This window comes from Carex rostrata, chromosome 16, assembly GCF_964058835.1.
Source record: "Carex rostrata chromosome 16, lpCarRost1.2, whole genome shotgun sequence".
Classification (NCBI taxonomy): domain Eukaryota; kingdom Viridiplantae; phylum Streptophyta; class Magnoliopsida; order Poales; family Cyperaceae; genus Carex; species Carex rostrata.
In genome coordinates this window covers 10047530-10066576 of record NC_135933.1, presented here as the reverse complement: position 1 = coordinate 10066576, position 19047 = coordinate 10047530, and the positions used below count along the sequence as shown (strand labels likewise).

Genomic DNA, 19047 nt, shown 5'->3' with positions numbered 1-19047 from the left:
ACTTCACACAGTGCGTCAGTTACATATTTTTTTCATTTTGTTACCATCAGTCGTGCTCTGTATGAAACCGAAATAGCTATGTCAATATATTGACCACAATTGATCGAGTCAGCACAAATATTGCATAGTGCTACTGCTATGGCCGTGGAGACTTGATGGGACACCAGACCTAAGAGAGAGAGAGAAAAGGTACCAAGAAAAACCGGTCCCAAGATACAAACAAATAAGATGGAAGTCCCTCTATCTTACAAAAACTTGGGTTTCTTTTTCTGTATGTGGAAGAAGCTACTAAAAATATCTTTAAATTTCGTTTAAATTCTTTAAGAAAAAGAGTGAGAATTCATTTTTTTTTAATGAGAGTGAGGATTCATTGGTATAACACCATAACTTGATAAATTTTGTAGACGTACTGTTAACCACATAGATTATATGTGCATCAGATTTGAAATAATTTTAGTGTTAATTGGTATATTTTTAAGGCCGTCAAATATAGACATTTACAAATTTGAATTAATTTGATAAACGATAGAACTTGTATCAAAAATCATTATCTTTTATATGTATGATACGCATAAAACATAAATCACATTTCAAATGATGGATTTCAATTTTCATATTATTTCTAACAGTTGTCAATATTCCCAATTCAATCCATTATTAATCCATTATGACAAAATATGGAAAAAATGCAAGAGCTTCAAATACAAAAATGCATGATATTTGCTTTTGTCAGGGAAAAAGGTAACTTATTTGATAGAACGAAATTAGTGTCAAATTCTTCCTCCACCCAACATGAACCAAGAAAAAAGGGGAAACAAGACCACAAAATAATGCAAAATTGCTAAACAAAAACGCCTCAAATCAGAACAATATAAAACAAAATGATCCCATGATTACTGTACAAAATATAGTTCTTCGTATAATTTTTAAACTAACCGGGCCTTTTTGACGGCCTTGTAACATTAGCGCTGCTTTCACCTTGTGTATCATCTTCCTCCTAATCATGATATTGACCGACTATATCATTATCTCAGAAAAATAATTTAACAAAATTTTCTTAAATAAAACAACATTTGAATTCACGAGATACCTTAAAAGACCGCATTGAAGTGTCAGAAGGCACAGATTCCTCCATTTGATCTCTGTCTGACGGTGAAAAATTAGCAACAGGAACCACATAAGAACTCTCGCCTATACTTCTCTTTCGACCAGCTGATGACTCAGCAGTTGAGACCACATCCTCTTCAGGCCTTGAACTCTCCATTCGGTTCGCATGTCCATTCTTCTCCATTTGGGTCCCCGCATTATGTTTATCATTATTACTATTATTACTAGTTTTCAAATTTTCCTTTAATTTGCTATTAAAAGATGGCACTTTCTGATCAAGAGATGAACTCACACAAGAGACCTCCTTTCTGACCGGCACTTTTGGTATATCCAAAACATTGCTATCGACATTTTCATTTTTTTTAAAATAAATTGAATTATCAGCAACGACCTCGTCAGATGATGATGTGGCGAGCTTAGAGGCACGGTCTAGTTGCCACATGGTGGAGACAGCATCATCAAGGCGGTCCCGTGCATTGTCAAGGTCAATAATTGGTTTCGGGTAATTGGATCCCAATTCAACACCTGCTGCTGCAAGCACTAATCTCGGTGCATCCCATGGATGGTGGATCCACTCAGTGGGCATGCGTGCCAATTCTGGGACCCAGTTTCTGACATACTCTCCTTCTGGGTCAAACCTTTGACCTTGGACCTGAAATACAAAGTGAAATGCTGCATTAATAGAGGTTAGTTAGAAGTGATCAGGTACCATTTCTCAGTCAGATTGGGCATCTACAAGTAGCAGTGTTCGTTGCGTTTTCAACCGGTACCAGTCAAGACACTCAATATTTAACTACAATGGAGGCAATATTCTTGAAATATCTGACACTACCAACTCAGCACCAAGACTCGAGATTTTATCAATCAAATGCTCATGGATTGCTTTCAAAAATCAACCTTCAGACAAAAGTATCATCCAAAGAAAATTAGGCAAGTTACAAATCCTTGAAGTATTACACACATCATGTTTTCATCACTAATTTAGTTTCCATTTTTATCCAAACAATTTGTTTTACATTGTTTTGGTCATAATCATCTTTTTGCATCCAAAAAGAACTAGAAGCATAAATGAATGCTAGTATAGAGTAGGCAGCTTGAGTGATACATATTCCAATCCAAAACATGATCATTTCAAGTGGATGCAAACTCGGGTTCCCATTTACCTTTCAATAAATAAAATGAAATTAAGGACCAAAATGGTGCAAGACTGAACTCTGGACTTGGGTAATACTTGAACTGATGTACAATTTTCTCAGTAAATAAAAAAGTAACAGAGATCATATACCTCGGGGCTGTCTAAACGGGTTAGCTCATGGCCATCAGGTAAAGAACCTGATATATACTGCCAACCCAAGATATCACTCTCCAAATCTGCATCGAGAAGCGTGTCCCAGAAGTACTTCATTCCCCAGGTCCACGGTAACAGCAAAACTTTCACAAAAAAGCTCGCAACCACAACCCGGGTCCGATTATGGATCCACCCAGTAGCCCACAACTCCCTCATACCAGCATCCACTAATGGGTAGCCTGTTTTACCCTGTCTCCATGCCTTGAATTCCCCTTGATCATTTCTCCAAGGGTAATGCCGTAAATTCCCCAACAAGGACCTCTCATGGGTAAAAGGGAAGTTGAAGCATAAGTACCGGGAATATTCTCTTAAACCGATGGAGCGCAAAAATAGGGTTATGCTCTCTTCCATGTCATCATTTTCCCCTTTTTGTGTCCACTGAATCTGTTTCATTCGCATAATTTGGTATATCTTGCGCACACTGAGTTCACCGAAATGGAGGTAAGGGGAGAGGAGAGAGGTGGTGCTTCCATCTACCTTCATACGACTTTTCGAGTATTCCCTTAAATGCATCTCGATGAATTCAGTTAACAATTTGTCAGAGTTGCAGCAGCCAGGGGACCACACCCGGCTCAAGAGGGCATTGCTAGATTTCTCAGAGTTGTTCTCTAGACCTAGGTCATCAACTGAGCAGCTTTGGATGTTTTCTATACCTGCAATTTTCAAAATATTTTTCAACATGATAATCTGGAGAGTCAAAAAATGAATTTCGCAATGTATTCTAGGCACCTATTTGCATAGTTAATTGAGGTCGAATAGGACTCGCCATAAGAAATAGAACTTCAAAAATGTAGCATTGGTACTGATAACCTCTTATATTGAGATTTTACTAGAAAAAACACCAAGCACAGTTCTTGGGCGTACCCAACTTGTACCTGAGGCTGGTACCAATCGCCATGGAGGAAGAGGTGAAGTAAGGTCAACTGGCAGGGCAAAGCATTTTGACCAAAATTCATTAAATGTTGTGAAGGCGAGTCCATTTAGGTCAGAAACCTCCCATGGCTCGTAAAGCAAATCAGCATTGAAACTCTGCACTGACAACCCGACAGCTTGGAGCTGACTCTTTACTTTGTGATCTCTCACTAGCGAAACAGGATCTGATAAAGTCAAACAGAGAAAAAAAAAAAAGAACAGGAAATTATGTTACTGAAAATATTCAAAACAAATCAAACTCCATGTGTTACTCTATTTTCAAGTAACAGATTGCAAATTCCTTTGTTTCGAATTGTGTACCAGATATTTACTTAGATTTTCAATAGTAAAACAAAAGTTAATGTTAAAAACCAAGGGTTAAGTCTATATAACCAAATTGGCCTTCTATCTCCGACTCTCAAATCCCAAAAATATAATTAGCATATATGTGTTCAATATTCCCTAATCCTCTTGAAAAAAATCAGGTAATCATAAGAATCTAACAACTTTATTTTTACTTGTCACTTTGACAACATATAATGATGTTAATACACTATTACCATGCCAGAAAAATATGAAATACACCTGGTTAAATCATTCTACTTTCAAGTATTAATACAATTCAAAATGCTTCACACACACAGAAGAGGGTCCAACTTATGTTCTTATGTTAAGTTCCCACATTTCTGTTTAATTAACAGAAATGCACACAATTTAAAACCAAAATTAATTCATGCAAATTACAAAATTGTACATGCCTTTCAATTTACTTGTTCTAACAGGTAATTTAAAGCGATACAAAAGGTTCCTATTCTTTCAACAATTCTTAGAACAAAAACATATTAACTATAAGCAAAACCATTTCAAAACATTGTAATTTATGCGAACTCAAAGATCCAGTTCTGTGTACTATGGGTTAGTCACTTTTCTAAAAAATAAGGAATCAAATTAATCAACAAACCACAGATTCTAACTAATATCAAACTAATCACAAAAATTAAATTGTTGACATACCATACAAGTGGTTGTACACTACACGAGTTGCCCCCACTGCGCCGGCACATTGTAACAGAGCCGCAAGTGTGCTCTCGGCTTTTATCACCACAAGAGGTGTGCCGAGAGACCGGAGAGCTCGATCTAGGTCTGACAGAGACTGCTTCAGCCACCACCTAGAGGCCCTGCCAGGGTAGAATTGGCCTTCTTCACTGGGGCACCAAATAAAAACTGGAATTACACAACTGTCCTTGGCGGCAGAGGCCAGTGCCAGGTTGTCTTCTATTCTCAGATCTCTTCTAAACCACACTATAGTTTTGGATTCAGCACTCATTTTTGTAACGATTTTAACCCAATTTTAGATACCCATTTAGCAAAATTGAGAGATTCAAACAACAAATCGACGGTTCTTTTCTGATGAAAAAAAAAAAAAAAAAGGTAAGGCGAAGAGTCAACAGATGAAAGAACAAGAGAAAGGAAGGACGAAAAAGACTTGCTAGTTTTTTCTTGGACTAATCAAACCTAACAAAGAAATCTAACTCCCTAAAGAAAAAATAAGTTGAAAAAAATCTTAAGAACACCTATCACGAAATTAATTTAGCCCAGAGCACGTGAGTGATCCCATAATATTATTTGATTTGGAAACATGTACTGATCAGGACGAAATTCAAAGCACCGTGCTTGACGCAAACGAGAAGAAATAAATAAAAACTACAAACTACTGTGAAGGAAAGCAACTTGGCAGCTTTCTCTGCCAAGTTAGAGAGAGAGAGAGAGGAGCGGGAGCGGAGCTTGTATTAATGGCTGCTATGAAGTATTAAACTTATTTCTGAAAGAGGAAGCTCAGAAATCACAGTGCCTTTGTGGTCTCCACTCGCGCTTTATATTCATACAATCTACTACTACTATCGCTTTTGTTTTTTCCTTTCTCTATTTGTTTATGATAATTTGCTAGCGGTCTCTTTTTTGTTGATGAGATGAATTTGGTCCTTTTATGAATTCATAGTAAAACAAGATCTAGAGTCGACAGATACGATCATACTAATGTATGAATTGTTCGAATATTTAAATAATTAAATCTGCCAGGGATTGGGGACTCGTGGAAGCGCACTTCTTGCAATTACTTTGATTTATAACGATATATTTTTTTTTTTTGAGAGCAGTTACAGAAATTAGTTTCTAAATAAATAACTCTTGATCACTTTTTAGAAACTAAATTTCTAAAGTTTATAATTTTTATATTTCTAAAATTAATTTTAGAGTTTCTATTAAATTACGTGAGCAACAAATTAGAAAAAATAAATAATTTGAGCTAATTATTTTATCAGTATATAATTTATAAATAATTTTTTAATAATAAAATTTACTGTATAATTTCTAAATAAGAAACTCTTTCGCATTCTTGAAATTAGATTAAAAACTGCTACATAAGATGAGAAATTCTAAGGTCCTATCCAGCTCCGTATTGGAAATCGGTATAGAAATGAGATTGAAAATTTTTTGAACTGTTTTTGTACTGTTAATGTGGAAAACAAAAAATTAATCTGAGTAAAAAAAAAAAAAAAAAAAAAAAAAATTCCTTCCATATAAACAGTAAATTGGAAGAGGACCTAATAAATTTAGGGATGTAGATGGTATGAGAAGTTCACTTCAGAGTCAGTAATGAGTAATGAGTAATGAGTAATGAGTAGTGAGAAATGAATAGAGAGTGGTGCGGGTGCCCATTCCAAATCACCAAATGGGGTCTGTCACGTGGAGCCTGCGGAAAACGGCGTGGGAAATTGGAGATGGATGGGTCCCACTTCCTATCTGGATTTACTTCATGTCTTCACATCCCACGGTCCTGCTCCAATTTGCTTTTCTTTTTAAAAGTTAAAATATTCATTTTGTCAGCAACAAGATATATTAATTTTACAGATGAGTAAGGGTTCTCAGCACGGCACGTGACTCGGTCGTGTCGTAATTAAATTTAAAATGATAACTACGGCATATTAATTATAATTTGATTGGTTCGTAATTTAAGTTAGCATACTGAAGACCAACTATTCGATTAAAATTTGATAGTTCTAATTACACGTAACTCGCGTCATCACTTGTTGTGTTATGATCAGATTCGTGTATCGTGTTGTGTCAAATTTTTAAAAAATAATTACGTCATGCAAATAGTCATGATACGTAACCAGTACACGTGCCGTGCCATATCCGATTATGTCGTCATTTTTTAGATTCCTGGACAAATCTACAAAAACCGTATTAATATTTTAATTTTATTGAAGGCGGGACTGATTATTTGATCATGTTGATTTTCACATTTTACTACTCAAGTAACTGCATAATGCGAAAAATTAGTGAGATTGAACTTTTATTTCTAAGAATAGTTAGATCTCAATCTCTCAACAACAGAGATTCGGATGAAAGAGAATAAAGAAAGAATGCGTATAAATTAAGAAAGAATGCGTATCCTCTGCATTAACTCAAAAAAGAATCTTTTAGTTAATGAATCTCAACCGTTTAATTATCTATAACATAGAAATTTTTTTAATATTAGTTCTAATTAGTTCGCACAAATTTCAAAACAGATCAAATAGTTTAGATACATTAACTCAAAAGATTCCCTTAATGCATAGGATACAAATTTGAAACTCGGACTTCACAGTTTTTAATGAGATAAAATCAATGATTAAGTTATGATTATTTTCATATTTTCTAAGCGAAAACACACTGTAATTTACAAAAAAATATTGAAATCTAATTATTACTTTGGTTCCATTGACACCTTGTTTGGATGGAGAGTAGAGGAAGAGAGGGAATGGAAAGAAAAAAAAAACTTTCCATCGAAAGTGAAGGTAAAGAAATTATATCGGAGGTGAAGGGTTTAATCTTGTATTATTGTAATTAATAGAATCGGTTTCTCTCTCAATTTTGAGATGTAACGGATGAAAAGAAATTTTGTTACAAATATTTTTAGAAAAAATAACACAAATACCCAACTCTATATCTTATTAATATAATTCTCATACAAGTTTTTTTTATCACAAACATATAACAACCACCAAATTTCTTGTTAACATTTTAAATTTTAATCAACTAAACAAGAAATAAAATGAAAATTCAATTTATTTTCTCCAATTAATCATCCAAACACGAAGAGGTTAAATCTTCATTTTTATTCCATTCCCTTCTATTCTTCACCTCCCCTTATTTCCTCTACTCCCCTTCTTTCCCTTCTTCACTTTTACTAATTCGATTTCATCTATATTTAAAAAAAAATACTACCAACTTTTTTTTTCGATAATTTAATTTTGTACTTTTTAAGATAATTAGAAAGTCACTAGATCTAAAAATTATGAATCATTTGAAAGCAACGATTTTCTATCTACCAAAAAAATAGTAAAAAATTCAGTCTTTAAGTATATTTTTATATAATAATAATAATAATAATAATAATATTAAGTAGTTTGAATCAACTATTTAAACTTTAAATTTAAGATGAAAATATGAATCCAATACAAATTACAAAGTATCATAGCCTCACTCTTTTAATTATTATTATCATTGAGATTGAAGGAGACATGAAACAGATGCAGGAATAGAGTTTCCTGCCAACCGAGATTCGGTTCATGTAGGCCTACGGGCTGTCAGGAAAGCAAAAAAAAAAAGAAAAAAAAGATTCGGTTGATGTTTCTAGACTTTTCTAGTGTTCAATATAACTGATCAGATCGTTAAAATTGGACAGTCCAGATGATGCTGTGCAACTAGAGAGTAGAGAGTCCTAATGGGACATATGTGGTGGGACAATGTGGGAGCGGTCGTTGTCCGACTCTTCAAAGTCTTGACTCTGACTCTGATCCATAGCTCGATTTGAAAATTGGAATCTCTCTTATCCGTATTTATATTCGGATGACGTCATTACAAAATTTTACATTTTTTTAAACCTGAGAAAGCTTAAGGGCTAAGGCGTATGCTGAGCAATAGACCATACAAATAAGTGAGATCTATCTTGTAGAAAGTATAATTTAAATATGAACATATCTAATTACGATGATTTAAAAAGATCCAATCTCAAACAAGAGACCTTTTATTTTATTTTAACGAGATATAAATATATAATATTGAAGAAACTAAATCAACACATTAATGAAGAGAAAGACTTGGGAGTGTTAACTTTGATGCAGTAAGTGCGCGTGGCAGCTTATTCAGGTAAAAACAATAAATAAAAAATAAAAAATTGTGTGGAGCTGCCGACCTGCCGCAAAAGAGAAAAGGCAAGGAGTCGTCCGTCCGACTCCTCCCCATGATCGGCTCCGTTCGATTCCCCCAAGACCGGATTGCTTCCAATTTTGATCGTGTCCGGCTCTAAACATAAAATTTAAGTTAATGCAGGGGATCCGATTCAAACGGGTTAACGACACTGAAAGCACAAATAATAGTGTTATACTGGCCCTGCTATCCCCGAACTGGGAGCTCTTCTCTCTAGATTTCCTTGGGTCAATAAAAAACAGCAGCTTTCAGGTCAATAAAGATTCTCAGTAGATTGTTTAGTGTTGCCAAATGTGTTGTTAATTCTTTGTTTGTAGCTCTCAAACAATATCTCTTCATCGCATGAACACAAAATTAACTTTCACCTGATCTTAATCAGATGGTTTATATATAATAATTTTATGAAAAAATTACCATCCTCCAAAAATGTTTTCAAAGTCATTTCTTATATTTTCTGTTCGTTTTCTACACAAACAGAAATGTTTTTAAAGTCACAAATTTATAGTACAAGTAATCACATATATATTTCGTTTTGAGTCCTAGATCAACAAAATCTATATTATATTACGTTCAAACCATTAATCCCCCTTTTATATTTTTATTTCCTTCTATTGAAAAAAATGTTCCATTTCGCACGCACAAATATATCACAAGTAATTTATTAGTTATATCAAAGTAATTTGTTCTATTGATATTGCACTAGAGAAATGAACGTGCGCGGTCCGTTATGTTATTTTACTAAAATTTATGTAAATTACTCGTTCAAATATTTCCTTTCACATATGATAAATGTTATTTTAAACTACAAAATTCTAATAATAGAAAGCTCAAATTTATCTTTATTTCAAAATGCATCTCAAAATATTGAGATTTTATATCCTCTTATAATACAATCAATTTATTTAGACCGATGAACTTTTACTATTTTTTTAAATCATTGTTCCTATACTATTATTTTATCTATTGCATTATGTCTACATTCTAATCATCTGATCTATAAATATCTATTGCATTATAGCTACATTGTAATAATCCAAATACGACAAATTTAGAGGATGAACCTTGTAATAATACAACAAACCGTTTATTATGTTGACAATGGGATGAAGTTTAAAAGAATGTTAATGGTTATTAAAATGTGTGATATCAATAAACAAGTATTGTAAACTAAAATAGATAAATGTACATTGTACAACAGCTAAGTGTATATTTACTATACATAAAAAAAAAAACTATGTAAAAAAATATTTAGAAATTGATCACCGAAAATTACGAGGTAGTTACCACTTACCAGATACCAAGAAACTTACTGCTAAAGTAGTAAATTTGGAAGAAAAAAGAGAAAAGAAAAGAGCCAAACAGCCAGGAGGAAACTAACAAAAATAAAGAAAAAAAAAAAAATCAAACTGGTAAACGGCTACAAATTGCCTCTCTCTATTTGTATTCTTGCAACGATTGGAACCAGTGACTGTCAGTCTTTCTTGTCTCTAATGTAAGTGCCCCATACTCTTCTGATTTCCTGATAGGGACCAGTATGGTGTCTATAATTTTTTGCCCATGGTACCTGTCTTAAATGGGACAATTTTTGGTGCATGGGACTGTAGGAGTCGCCATCTTTAATTAAATTTTGATCAAAATATTTGTTTTTTTCCTCTCAATTTACCAGGTCTTTAATTAGTTTTCACAGTGTGTGTGTCTATATATATATATATATGGGCTATGGTGCATTGCAATGCATGGGCATCCTTGTACATTGGACTATAAATCACCGATTCAAAGTCCAAATAACCGATCCAAACCGTTCATCTTGTTCTTTATATTAATATGTGCTTGGAGACCAAATTTTATATTTTTTGGAATTTTTTTACTATTTATTAAGTCACTTTGAAAGCATGTAGATGATTGCATTGATCCGATAATTTACAAAATAGCTCTTACATATGATTCTTTTGTTTAAATTAAAAATCATTAAAACCTATACATTGAGCTACTTGTACAATAATCTAATTGGCTATGTCTAGAAATAAAAGATACATAAAGACAGATAATGCGAATTGGTCTATTCACGTCCGAATAACAAGTAGGTGGGCCTTCCAATTTTTGGTCTATTTCCTTTTGATACAGTACTGCTTTGTATACATGATGTTAGGTAATAATTAATATTGTTATCAAAAGAAAGTATATATATGGTTAGGTAGATTTGTAGAATCAGAAAAATTAGTAGGATGACACAAAATTTTTGAGCGATATATAATTTTATAGAGCAGAGTCAGAAAAATTAGTAGGATGGGACAAAAATATTGAGTGAGGCATAATTTTATAATTATTTTGAATATTGAGTATATTTTTGTAATTTTCTTTTGAGAAAACATAGAAAAAAAAAACAACAGACAAAAAATTTATAATTTTTTACAACTTAGAGTATTTTTTTTATTTTTTTTTTCAAAAAATTATAACAAATACAAGTATATTTTTGAAAAAAAAAATTGAGTCAGGTGTGAACAAGTGCTCATCCGTATTCCACTAGATTCTTACCTTTCTGCTCCTTGTGTTAGGTAATATATAGGGATACTTTGGATCTAGCATAGGATTTTAATTAGAAATTATCATTGTATTATTATTATGGTACTGAAAGAAACATGATACATTGGTCCCTAGCTCCAGTGATGAAGACTGGATGTTGCCATTTAAGACTGATTAGCACTCGTGATCAAGATATCAGTGAAAATTAATCACACACACACACACAAAATATAGATTCCCATCTGTGCATCATGAGAAGTGCCGAGTGTGTATATGCTTTTATTTTCAAACTTAATCGATTAAGTTAAGTTGTGCTTAGCCACTCAAATGATTTTAAAATTTCAATTATTATTTTTAATATATATAGTTTTTATATATCCAGTCTCCTCTAAATAATATTAATTGTGTACTTGTAATTTAGTGGTTAGAAAAAAAATAAAGGAGATTGTCTGACTTGGATACTAATTAACCTTTCTGAAAGAATTAAGAGATTGTTCTTACTGCAAAAACTATTTCGGAGTTCTAAAATTAAGTAACATAATCTGCCTTTAAAGCATCTGCAAATTAACACCATATCCAACTCTCTTCTTCAGAAATTATCAAAATGCCATGAAGCTTAATTTGTCATCTGGATACAACATTTAATTTTCAAAAGAATTAGCACTTAATTTCAGGCATCACAAATTATTCTAAGCATTTTTTAACATAGTATTTGTGTTTAGTTAGAAATGATCCAACATATTATTATTATTATTATTATGGGAGTGAAAGGAAGAGGATTGGTCCCTAGCTCCTACGATGAAGATTGGATGCTGTCATTTAAGGACTGGTTAGCACTATTTGGTTCAGATTCAGTTTCATTGGAGAGAGACACAATTTATTATTTACCACACTAACGGTCATACAGAATAGAAAATAGAAAATTATTGATTTGATTTGATTTGATTTGATTTGGTCTCATTAATATCTCTCTAATGGAGGCTAATGGAGGCCTGGGTGAAAAAGATAAAAAGAAAGACTGGAGAAGGTATGTGGATTAATTTCACAGTCTCTGCTAGGACATAATCAATCAGTAATTTTCAGATTTTCACTCACGAACACACACTCACACACTGCAACTTATCGAAACTATTAGAACTCAACTATTAATGTGGTCCATATTAGATACCTGATACAATCAAATTATTGATTCGTTCTCATTTACAGAAAAAAAGAAAAAGAAAAAGATGTTAGGAAGTGGCAAAGTCAGAAAAATTAGTAGGATGGGACATTATAATTATTTTGAATATTGAGTATATTTATAATATCTTTGAGAAAATATAGAAATAAAAGTATATTTTGAAAAAAAAAAAAATCAACAACCAACAATTTTTTTTATAATTTATCGAAAAGTTATAACAAATAGAAGTGTATTTTTGAAAAAAAAAAAATTTGAGTCAGGTGTAACAAGTGCCCAGTTGTAACTCCACTTGACTCTACCCCTTTTGTTAGGTAACAGGGATACTTTGGATTTAAATGATCGATCATTGCATTATTATTATTTTGGTACTGAAAGAAACAGTATTGGTCCCCAGCTCTAATGATAAAGATTGTATGTTGCCATTTAAGACTGATTAGCACTTACTTGTGATCAAGATCAGGGGCGGAACCAGGGGGGTGCAGGGGGGGGTCAGACACCCCCCAACTGAGGCGGAAGTGCTTACTGGGGTGGTTATTTTTATGTTGTTTTTTTAGAGATGCATACCGATTGGCACCCCCCATGCAGTTGTTCTTTCGTCTTTCGGTAGCTCGCCCCCCCCCCCCCCCCCCCCCCCCAAGTTCAAGTCCTGGTTCCGCCCCTGATCAAGATATCAGTAAAAATTATTCAAAAAAAAAATCAAAACACAAATGCAGATTTCCATCTGTGTATCATGAGAAGTGCCGACTGCATATATGCTTTTATTTCCGAACTGAATTGATTAAGCTAAAAATTTTAAAATTTTAATTAATTATTTTATTATAGTTTTTATATAGTTCAATCTCTCTTAAAAAATAATTAAATGTGTACTTGTAGTTTAGTTGTTTGAACAAAATTATAGTTTTTTAAATGAGGCCATTGTACAAAATATCCTTGTATTTTTCCAGAGAAAAAAGATGTTAGGTAATAATATTACCAGAGAAAAAAGATGTTAGGTAATAAGTATACTTTGGATTTAACTTAGTATTTTTAATAACAATTTTTAACTTATTATTATTGTTATGGTACTGAAAGGAACAGGATTGGTCCCTAGCTCCAATGATGAAGATTGGATGCTGACATTTAGGACTGGTTTGCACCAACTTTTTTTTTATTTTTTAGAAATTAAAAATTAATTTGTCGAAAACAAGATGGATTGTTATTTTTTCTTGATAAATAGATGCAATCAAATCAATGATTCGGTCTCATTAAGGAGAAATACAATTTACGACACAAATGATCACACAATGTGGAAAATTAATAGTTCAACGTCTCATTGGCATCTCCCTTATGGTTATGGGGGTATGGGTGAAAGAGAGAACCCGTAGATTTGACAGCTCTTACTAAAACAGAATCAATCAATAATTTTCGAATTTTCAATGATGAAGTCGCACTGCATCTTACATAAACTACTAGAACTGAACCATTAATTCAATCCACATAAATACCCAATAAGACCATTTTGCTTATATCAATGAAATTGTCAGAGAGCATTTTGCTCTCTGATCTCCAAAAAGAGATACCTAATGAGACTGAATCATTGCTTCGATTTCATCTATGAGATCCAAAAAAAAAAGTAATCAACCTTGTTTCCGATAATTTGGTTTTATAATTTCTAAAATTAAAATATATCAAGATCAGTGAAAAATATGAAATAAAAAATAAAAACACAAAGAACTAATCTTTAATTTAGTGGCTAAGACAACGCTCTCAGAGTAGAAAATCACAAATTCCAAATTAAAAAAAGACAATTTTTGTGAATATTAAATAGTTAGATGACTTAACTCCAACCTAAGAAACAAAAGCGAATTTCCTTCGGTGCAACCTGATCTCGTGCCGACTGCCGAGTGCGTGTCTGCCTTTTTTATTTATTTTTGAACTGAATCGGTGACTTTTTTTTATTAATCCAGACCGTCTGATTCAAAGTGATTTGTTAGATCGACCTGATGAAGTCATTTTGAAATGGGTTTTTGTGTTTTTGATGATGTCCACAAATTGATCATGTGCGTTCGTTTTAAATCCAGTTCAAAAATAACAATTTCATTTGGTACTGTACTACCCTAATCTTCAATGTAAAATAGAATTTGATCTGGAACCGAGATTTGTTCTAACAATCCATTTGAGAATCAGCTTTTGTTTCCAGACAAATTAAATGCTTTCCGTAGATTATGTTACACATTTGAAATTCGAATAAATATTTTTTTCATAATATAAAATAATCAAATGACTTGACTCCAACATTTACTTTAAAAAAAAAAACTAAATCGTAATTATATGATAGTTTAGATGCCATCTTATTTGAATAATAATCCTTTATTATGAAGAGTGAGGCAGTAATACATATTATGAATCTATATCTCTATTTTTAAAATTTAACAGTCGATCTGAACATTAAATATGATCTTTATACGAAAATATACTTTGAGATCAAATTTGATATTTTTAATCAAATAATTTTAGATAGGTTGAAAATCAATGTTTTCGAATGATATACAGTTTTTAGTTCAAATGATTTCTATCCATCTACAAAATATTAAAAAAGTAAAAATAAAATAAAATTTAATCTTCAATTTAAATAATTTTTATAGAAAAGTTCAGTTTAATAGTTGATATTAACAGTTTGAATTTAATAAGTATCGTAATTAATGTTGTAAAAAATGGTCTTAACGGTCAATTAAATGTCTGTTTAATCGTTAATGGCGGCCAAACTGTTACGAATACACTTAACAGATGAATGTTTGGGGGATGAAAATGATTAATTGGCCGTTTTACAGTTTAATCGTCCGTTTATTCTCATTTATTCCCTTTTATTCCAATTTATTTTAGTGAATATTTATTTTTACATTGAATTTTTTCTCAAATAGTGTGTGATAATAAGTTTTATGAATCATGTATTGCAGTTTTATTTGTGCTTCAACATACATCAAATATTTTTTATATATTTTTTTTCTTATTACTTACTTTGAAATTGACTAATTTTTCTGTTACTTGTATACCACATATTTTTTTTACTTACTGATGTATTTTTGTCAATTAGTAGACTTGTTCATTTATGAAACTAGTTGTTATCGTAAACTAAATTTAGTGATTTTATGTTGGAATGTTTCATTTATTTCAAATAATATGTTATTAGTATTTGAAAAAAAAAAAAATTCTTGATGTGTTACTTACACATGTAAAGTGTTTATGCGTAACTCAGTTAAATTAAGTTTATTTGATAAGTTTAATGAGTTAAATAAATTATGATATATATACATAAATTTAATAAAAACATTAAATTATCCGCATAAGTCTGATTAATCGGCGCATACTAATTAATTGCTTGCTAGTATCCCGTCCGTCCGATAACCGCATACCGTTATTTACAACACTGATAGTAACATAGCTTCCTTTAAAATTATTAATCTATGGATCCCATTAGAATTAAACACGTGTATCATTAGTAATTAATAATGAAATCCGTCTGTGAATGCTCTCTAAGATGGGCACGGAATACGGACGACGATTACCATGCTGCTCTCTCAATCATTACAGCAAAAGTCTTCTTAATTATTGCACGAAAGAATATTTCCACCTTTACAGAAGTCTTTTTAAAAAAATAATAATAATAATTGGCTTCAGAAGGGAAACTCTGCATTCATTAATTTTCAGAAGTAATTGAGTACAGTAATTAATTAGTATCTACTTTTTATATCAGGATTTCAACATAAAATTAAAAAAGATAATTAGTTTTTAATTTATTGAGAAAAATAATATCATTTTTGTGGGAGGTTACGTGTTCGAAATTTAAATTAATTTTTTGTGAGAATCCTTTTTTGATGTTATTTTACTTATTTAATATTATTTTAATTACTGTTTCGATATAGGAAAACCATGGCAGTGCGCATCATCTTATGTTTCAGATTTTATATTTTCATTAATCTTAAAGTTACCTCAAATTTCATATTATCGTTATAAGCGACTTCTTTATGATTCGAAACATATTAAATCATGCCTTGCACATGTACTCGCCAAACATATTAAATGCGGTCAAAAAAATGACTAAAATAGTGCATTAAAATGCGCATAAAATCCTTCATTTTTTAACCGCTTAACTTGATAGTAAATAAATTTGAAACTTAAATTTTTTTTATATGGAAACGAAGCTCTCGTTAAGGACATTGGTTTGAACGGTTTAGATTTGTCATTTGAAGCCGATTCGATAGATTTTAGAGACCGAAAGCATATTGTTGATATACTAGAGGAAGCGCGTTAGCCGTACTATATATATATATATATATATATATATATATATATATATATATATATATATATATATATATATATATATATATATATATATATATATATATATATATAGGAATATGCTAGCATGCTATGCATAGCATAGAACCCCTCCACGCAACGGCTTGGATTTCGAGTTTTCAAAATCCTAATGGTCGATCCGAACCGTTCATCTTGTTCTCCATATTAATATGTATTTGGAGACCAAATTTTACATTTTTTAGAATTTTTTTACTATTTCTTTAGATTTATTGAAAATCGCTGTTTTCAGCAAATCTGGACCATAAAAAAACAGCGATTTTCAATAAATCTAAAGAAATAGTAAAAAAATTTCAAAAAATGTAAAATTTGGTCTCCGAACACATATTAATATGGAGAACAAGATGAACGGTTTGGATCGACCGTTAGGATTTTGAAAACTCAAAAATCCGAGCCATTACATGGAGGGGTTCTATGCTATGCATAGCATGCTAGCATATTCCTTATATATATATTAGGTCAAAATTTTTAATATTTTCTTATAGATGGAAAAATGTATGGTATACTCACTAATAATTTATATATATATATTTTTTCATTTTAGATATGTGACTTGTCCAATTTAGTTTTTACCGAGATACACAATAATTGTGAACTTGTGTGTGTGAAAGCGACTCACACCCCTACAAGTCTCATCTTCAGAGAAGAGAATAGCGAAAATGATTGCTTAACTAGTGTGGCAAATTGCTTCTCTCATTAATATTGATATTGATATTGATACTGTTGTGTTAGAATTTATACTAGAATTTTCCTTTTAAGTTAGAAAGAAATAGCTAGTTTTTCAATAAAATTTATTCTCTATTTATTTTAATATCTTATGTTATTATTCATGACCTAAATTTTCTTATGGTTTGATTTTATTGTTTCTCTTTGTAAAAAACAAAACTGAATCAAAATATAGAGAAGTTAATTATGTGATATTTAAGTACTTTTAAGTTCTTCCCACAAACACGCTCAATGGTTCCAACTTTGCACAAATTAAAGCAAGATCAATAGAAGCTGACCAAACTGAATCGACGTCGGTTCTCATAAAAATACCGCTCTAGAAGCCCCAACTGTTAAGTTATTCCTATGATTAATTAATTAAATTGTAAATATTTTTTTTTCCTATATAATCCCTAAAAATGAGTTTATGCAGTTTATAAAACAATGAATTAATTTCTAAAGATGAGTTTATTGTCCTTTTTTAAATATATATATGTTGATTTTTGAACTTTATTTAATAAGATCATTTGATTGATGCTAATTTATTTCTGTGTAGATAAATTTAATATGTAATTATTCCTGCACATGATCATGACAAAGTAACTAAGAAAGGAGAATGAATCTTAAGGGTGAAATGTATATCATACGTAAAAAATAAGGCCATCATATCAAATATATTTTCAAATGATAATAAACTTTCTATTTCCAAACATGTAAATACAACCACCCTATCAACTATATTAAACATTTTCTATTATTCTACACTGTTTATAAGTGAATTACTGGCCGATTTTAATTTTATAACTATGGTAGCATTCATTTAGAAGCGAAAAAAAAAAATAAGAAAGTATTTTAAAAAGACAACGGATATTTAGAAGAATTTTTTTTTCTATGCTATTACGTTGAAAACAGCAGCCCCCATAATTATTGATTTGTGAATTCCAGTACATAAACATGTGCTATCATTAATAATGACTAGTAATTAAGGGAATTCGTCTACGTATGCTCTTTAAGGCTCTGTTTGACAGACTCTTTGAGAAAGAGAAAAGGTATGTGTTTAGAAAAAATTGAAGTGACTTTTACTGTTAACATGAGAAAAATAAATTCAGTCCAACTGAATTTTTGTTTTTCCATATGAACAGTAAAGTTGAGAAAGTTGGCCAAACAAGCCCTAAAAGGGTACGAAATACGTACAAAAAATTGTCATGCTCCCCTCTCAATCATTGTAGCAAAAGCCGAAATTTTTATTAATATCCAAAAAAAAATACGAAATTTCAAAAACTATCTAGGTTTTTGCATTTTTTGAAATCTATCCAAACCGAATTTTTTTTTTTATGATTTTAGACTGAATTACTGTAAAAAAATTTGTGGTTTTGGAATTCGCAACCGCAAATTTTTTTTGTTGTTTTAAAAAAAACACTATATTTTTTGCGGTTTCAATATTTTTTTTATTTAAATAGAAATATTTATAATTTATTTATTTTTTGTATTGAAATATTAGAAATATTTTATATATTTCTTTGAAAATAGATGGAATACTATATAATTTGATTTATTAGAAAGACTGCTACAAATAACCTCGATCAACATTTTTCATGTCGGATTTTTTGCGGCTGTAAGAAAATTTAATATATTTGTTTTTGAGTTATTGGAAAAAAAA

At 31.2% G+C, this 19047-nt stretch overlaps 1 protein-coding gene across 1 annotated transcript; it reads right to left on the bottom strand.

Annotated features, from left to right (window-relative positions):
- Window positions 1–724: 724 nt before the first annotated feature.
- On the bottom strand, window positions 725–5360 carry CRY2 (cryptochrome 2). Its single transcript, XM_078317328.1, has 5 exons — window positions 4382–5360; window positions 3331–3552; window positions 2393–3108; window positions 1091–1759; window positions 725–997 (listed from the first exon to the last, which is right to left on the bottom strand). The coding sequence occupies exons 1-5, from the start codon at window positions 4692–4694 to the stop codon at window positions 932–934; spliced, it is 1986 nt and encodes a 661-aa protein (XP_078173454.1). The 5' UTR covers window positions 4695–5360; the 3' UTR covers window positions 725–931.
- Between the last annotated feature and the right edge of the window lie 13687 nt (window positions 5361–19047).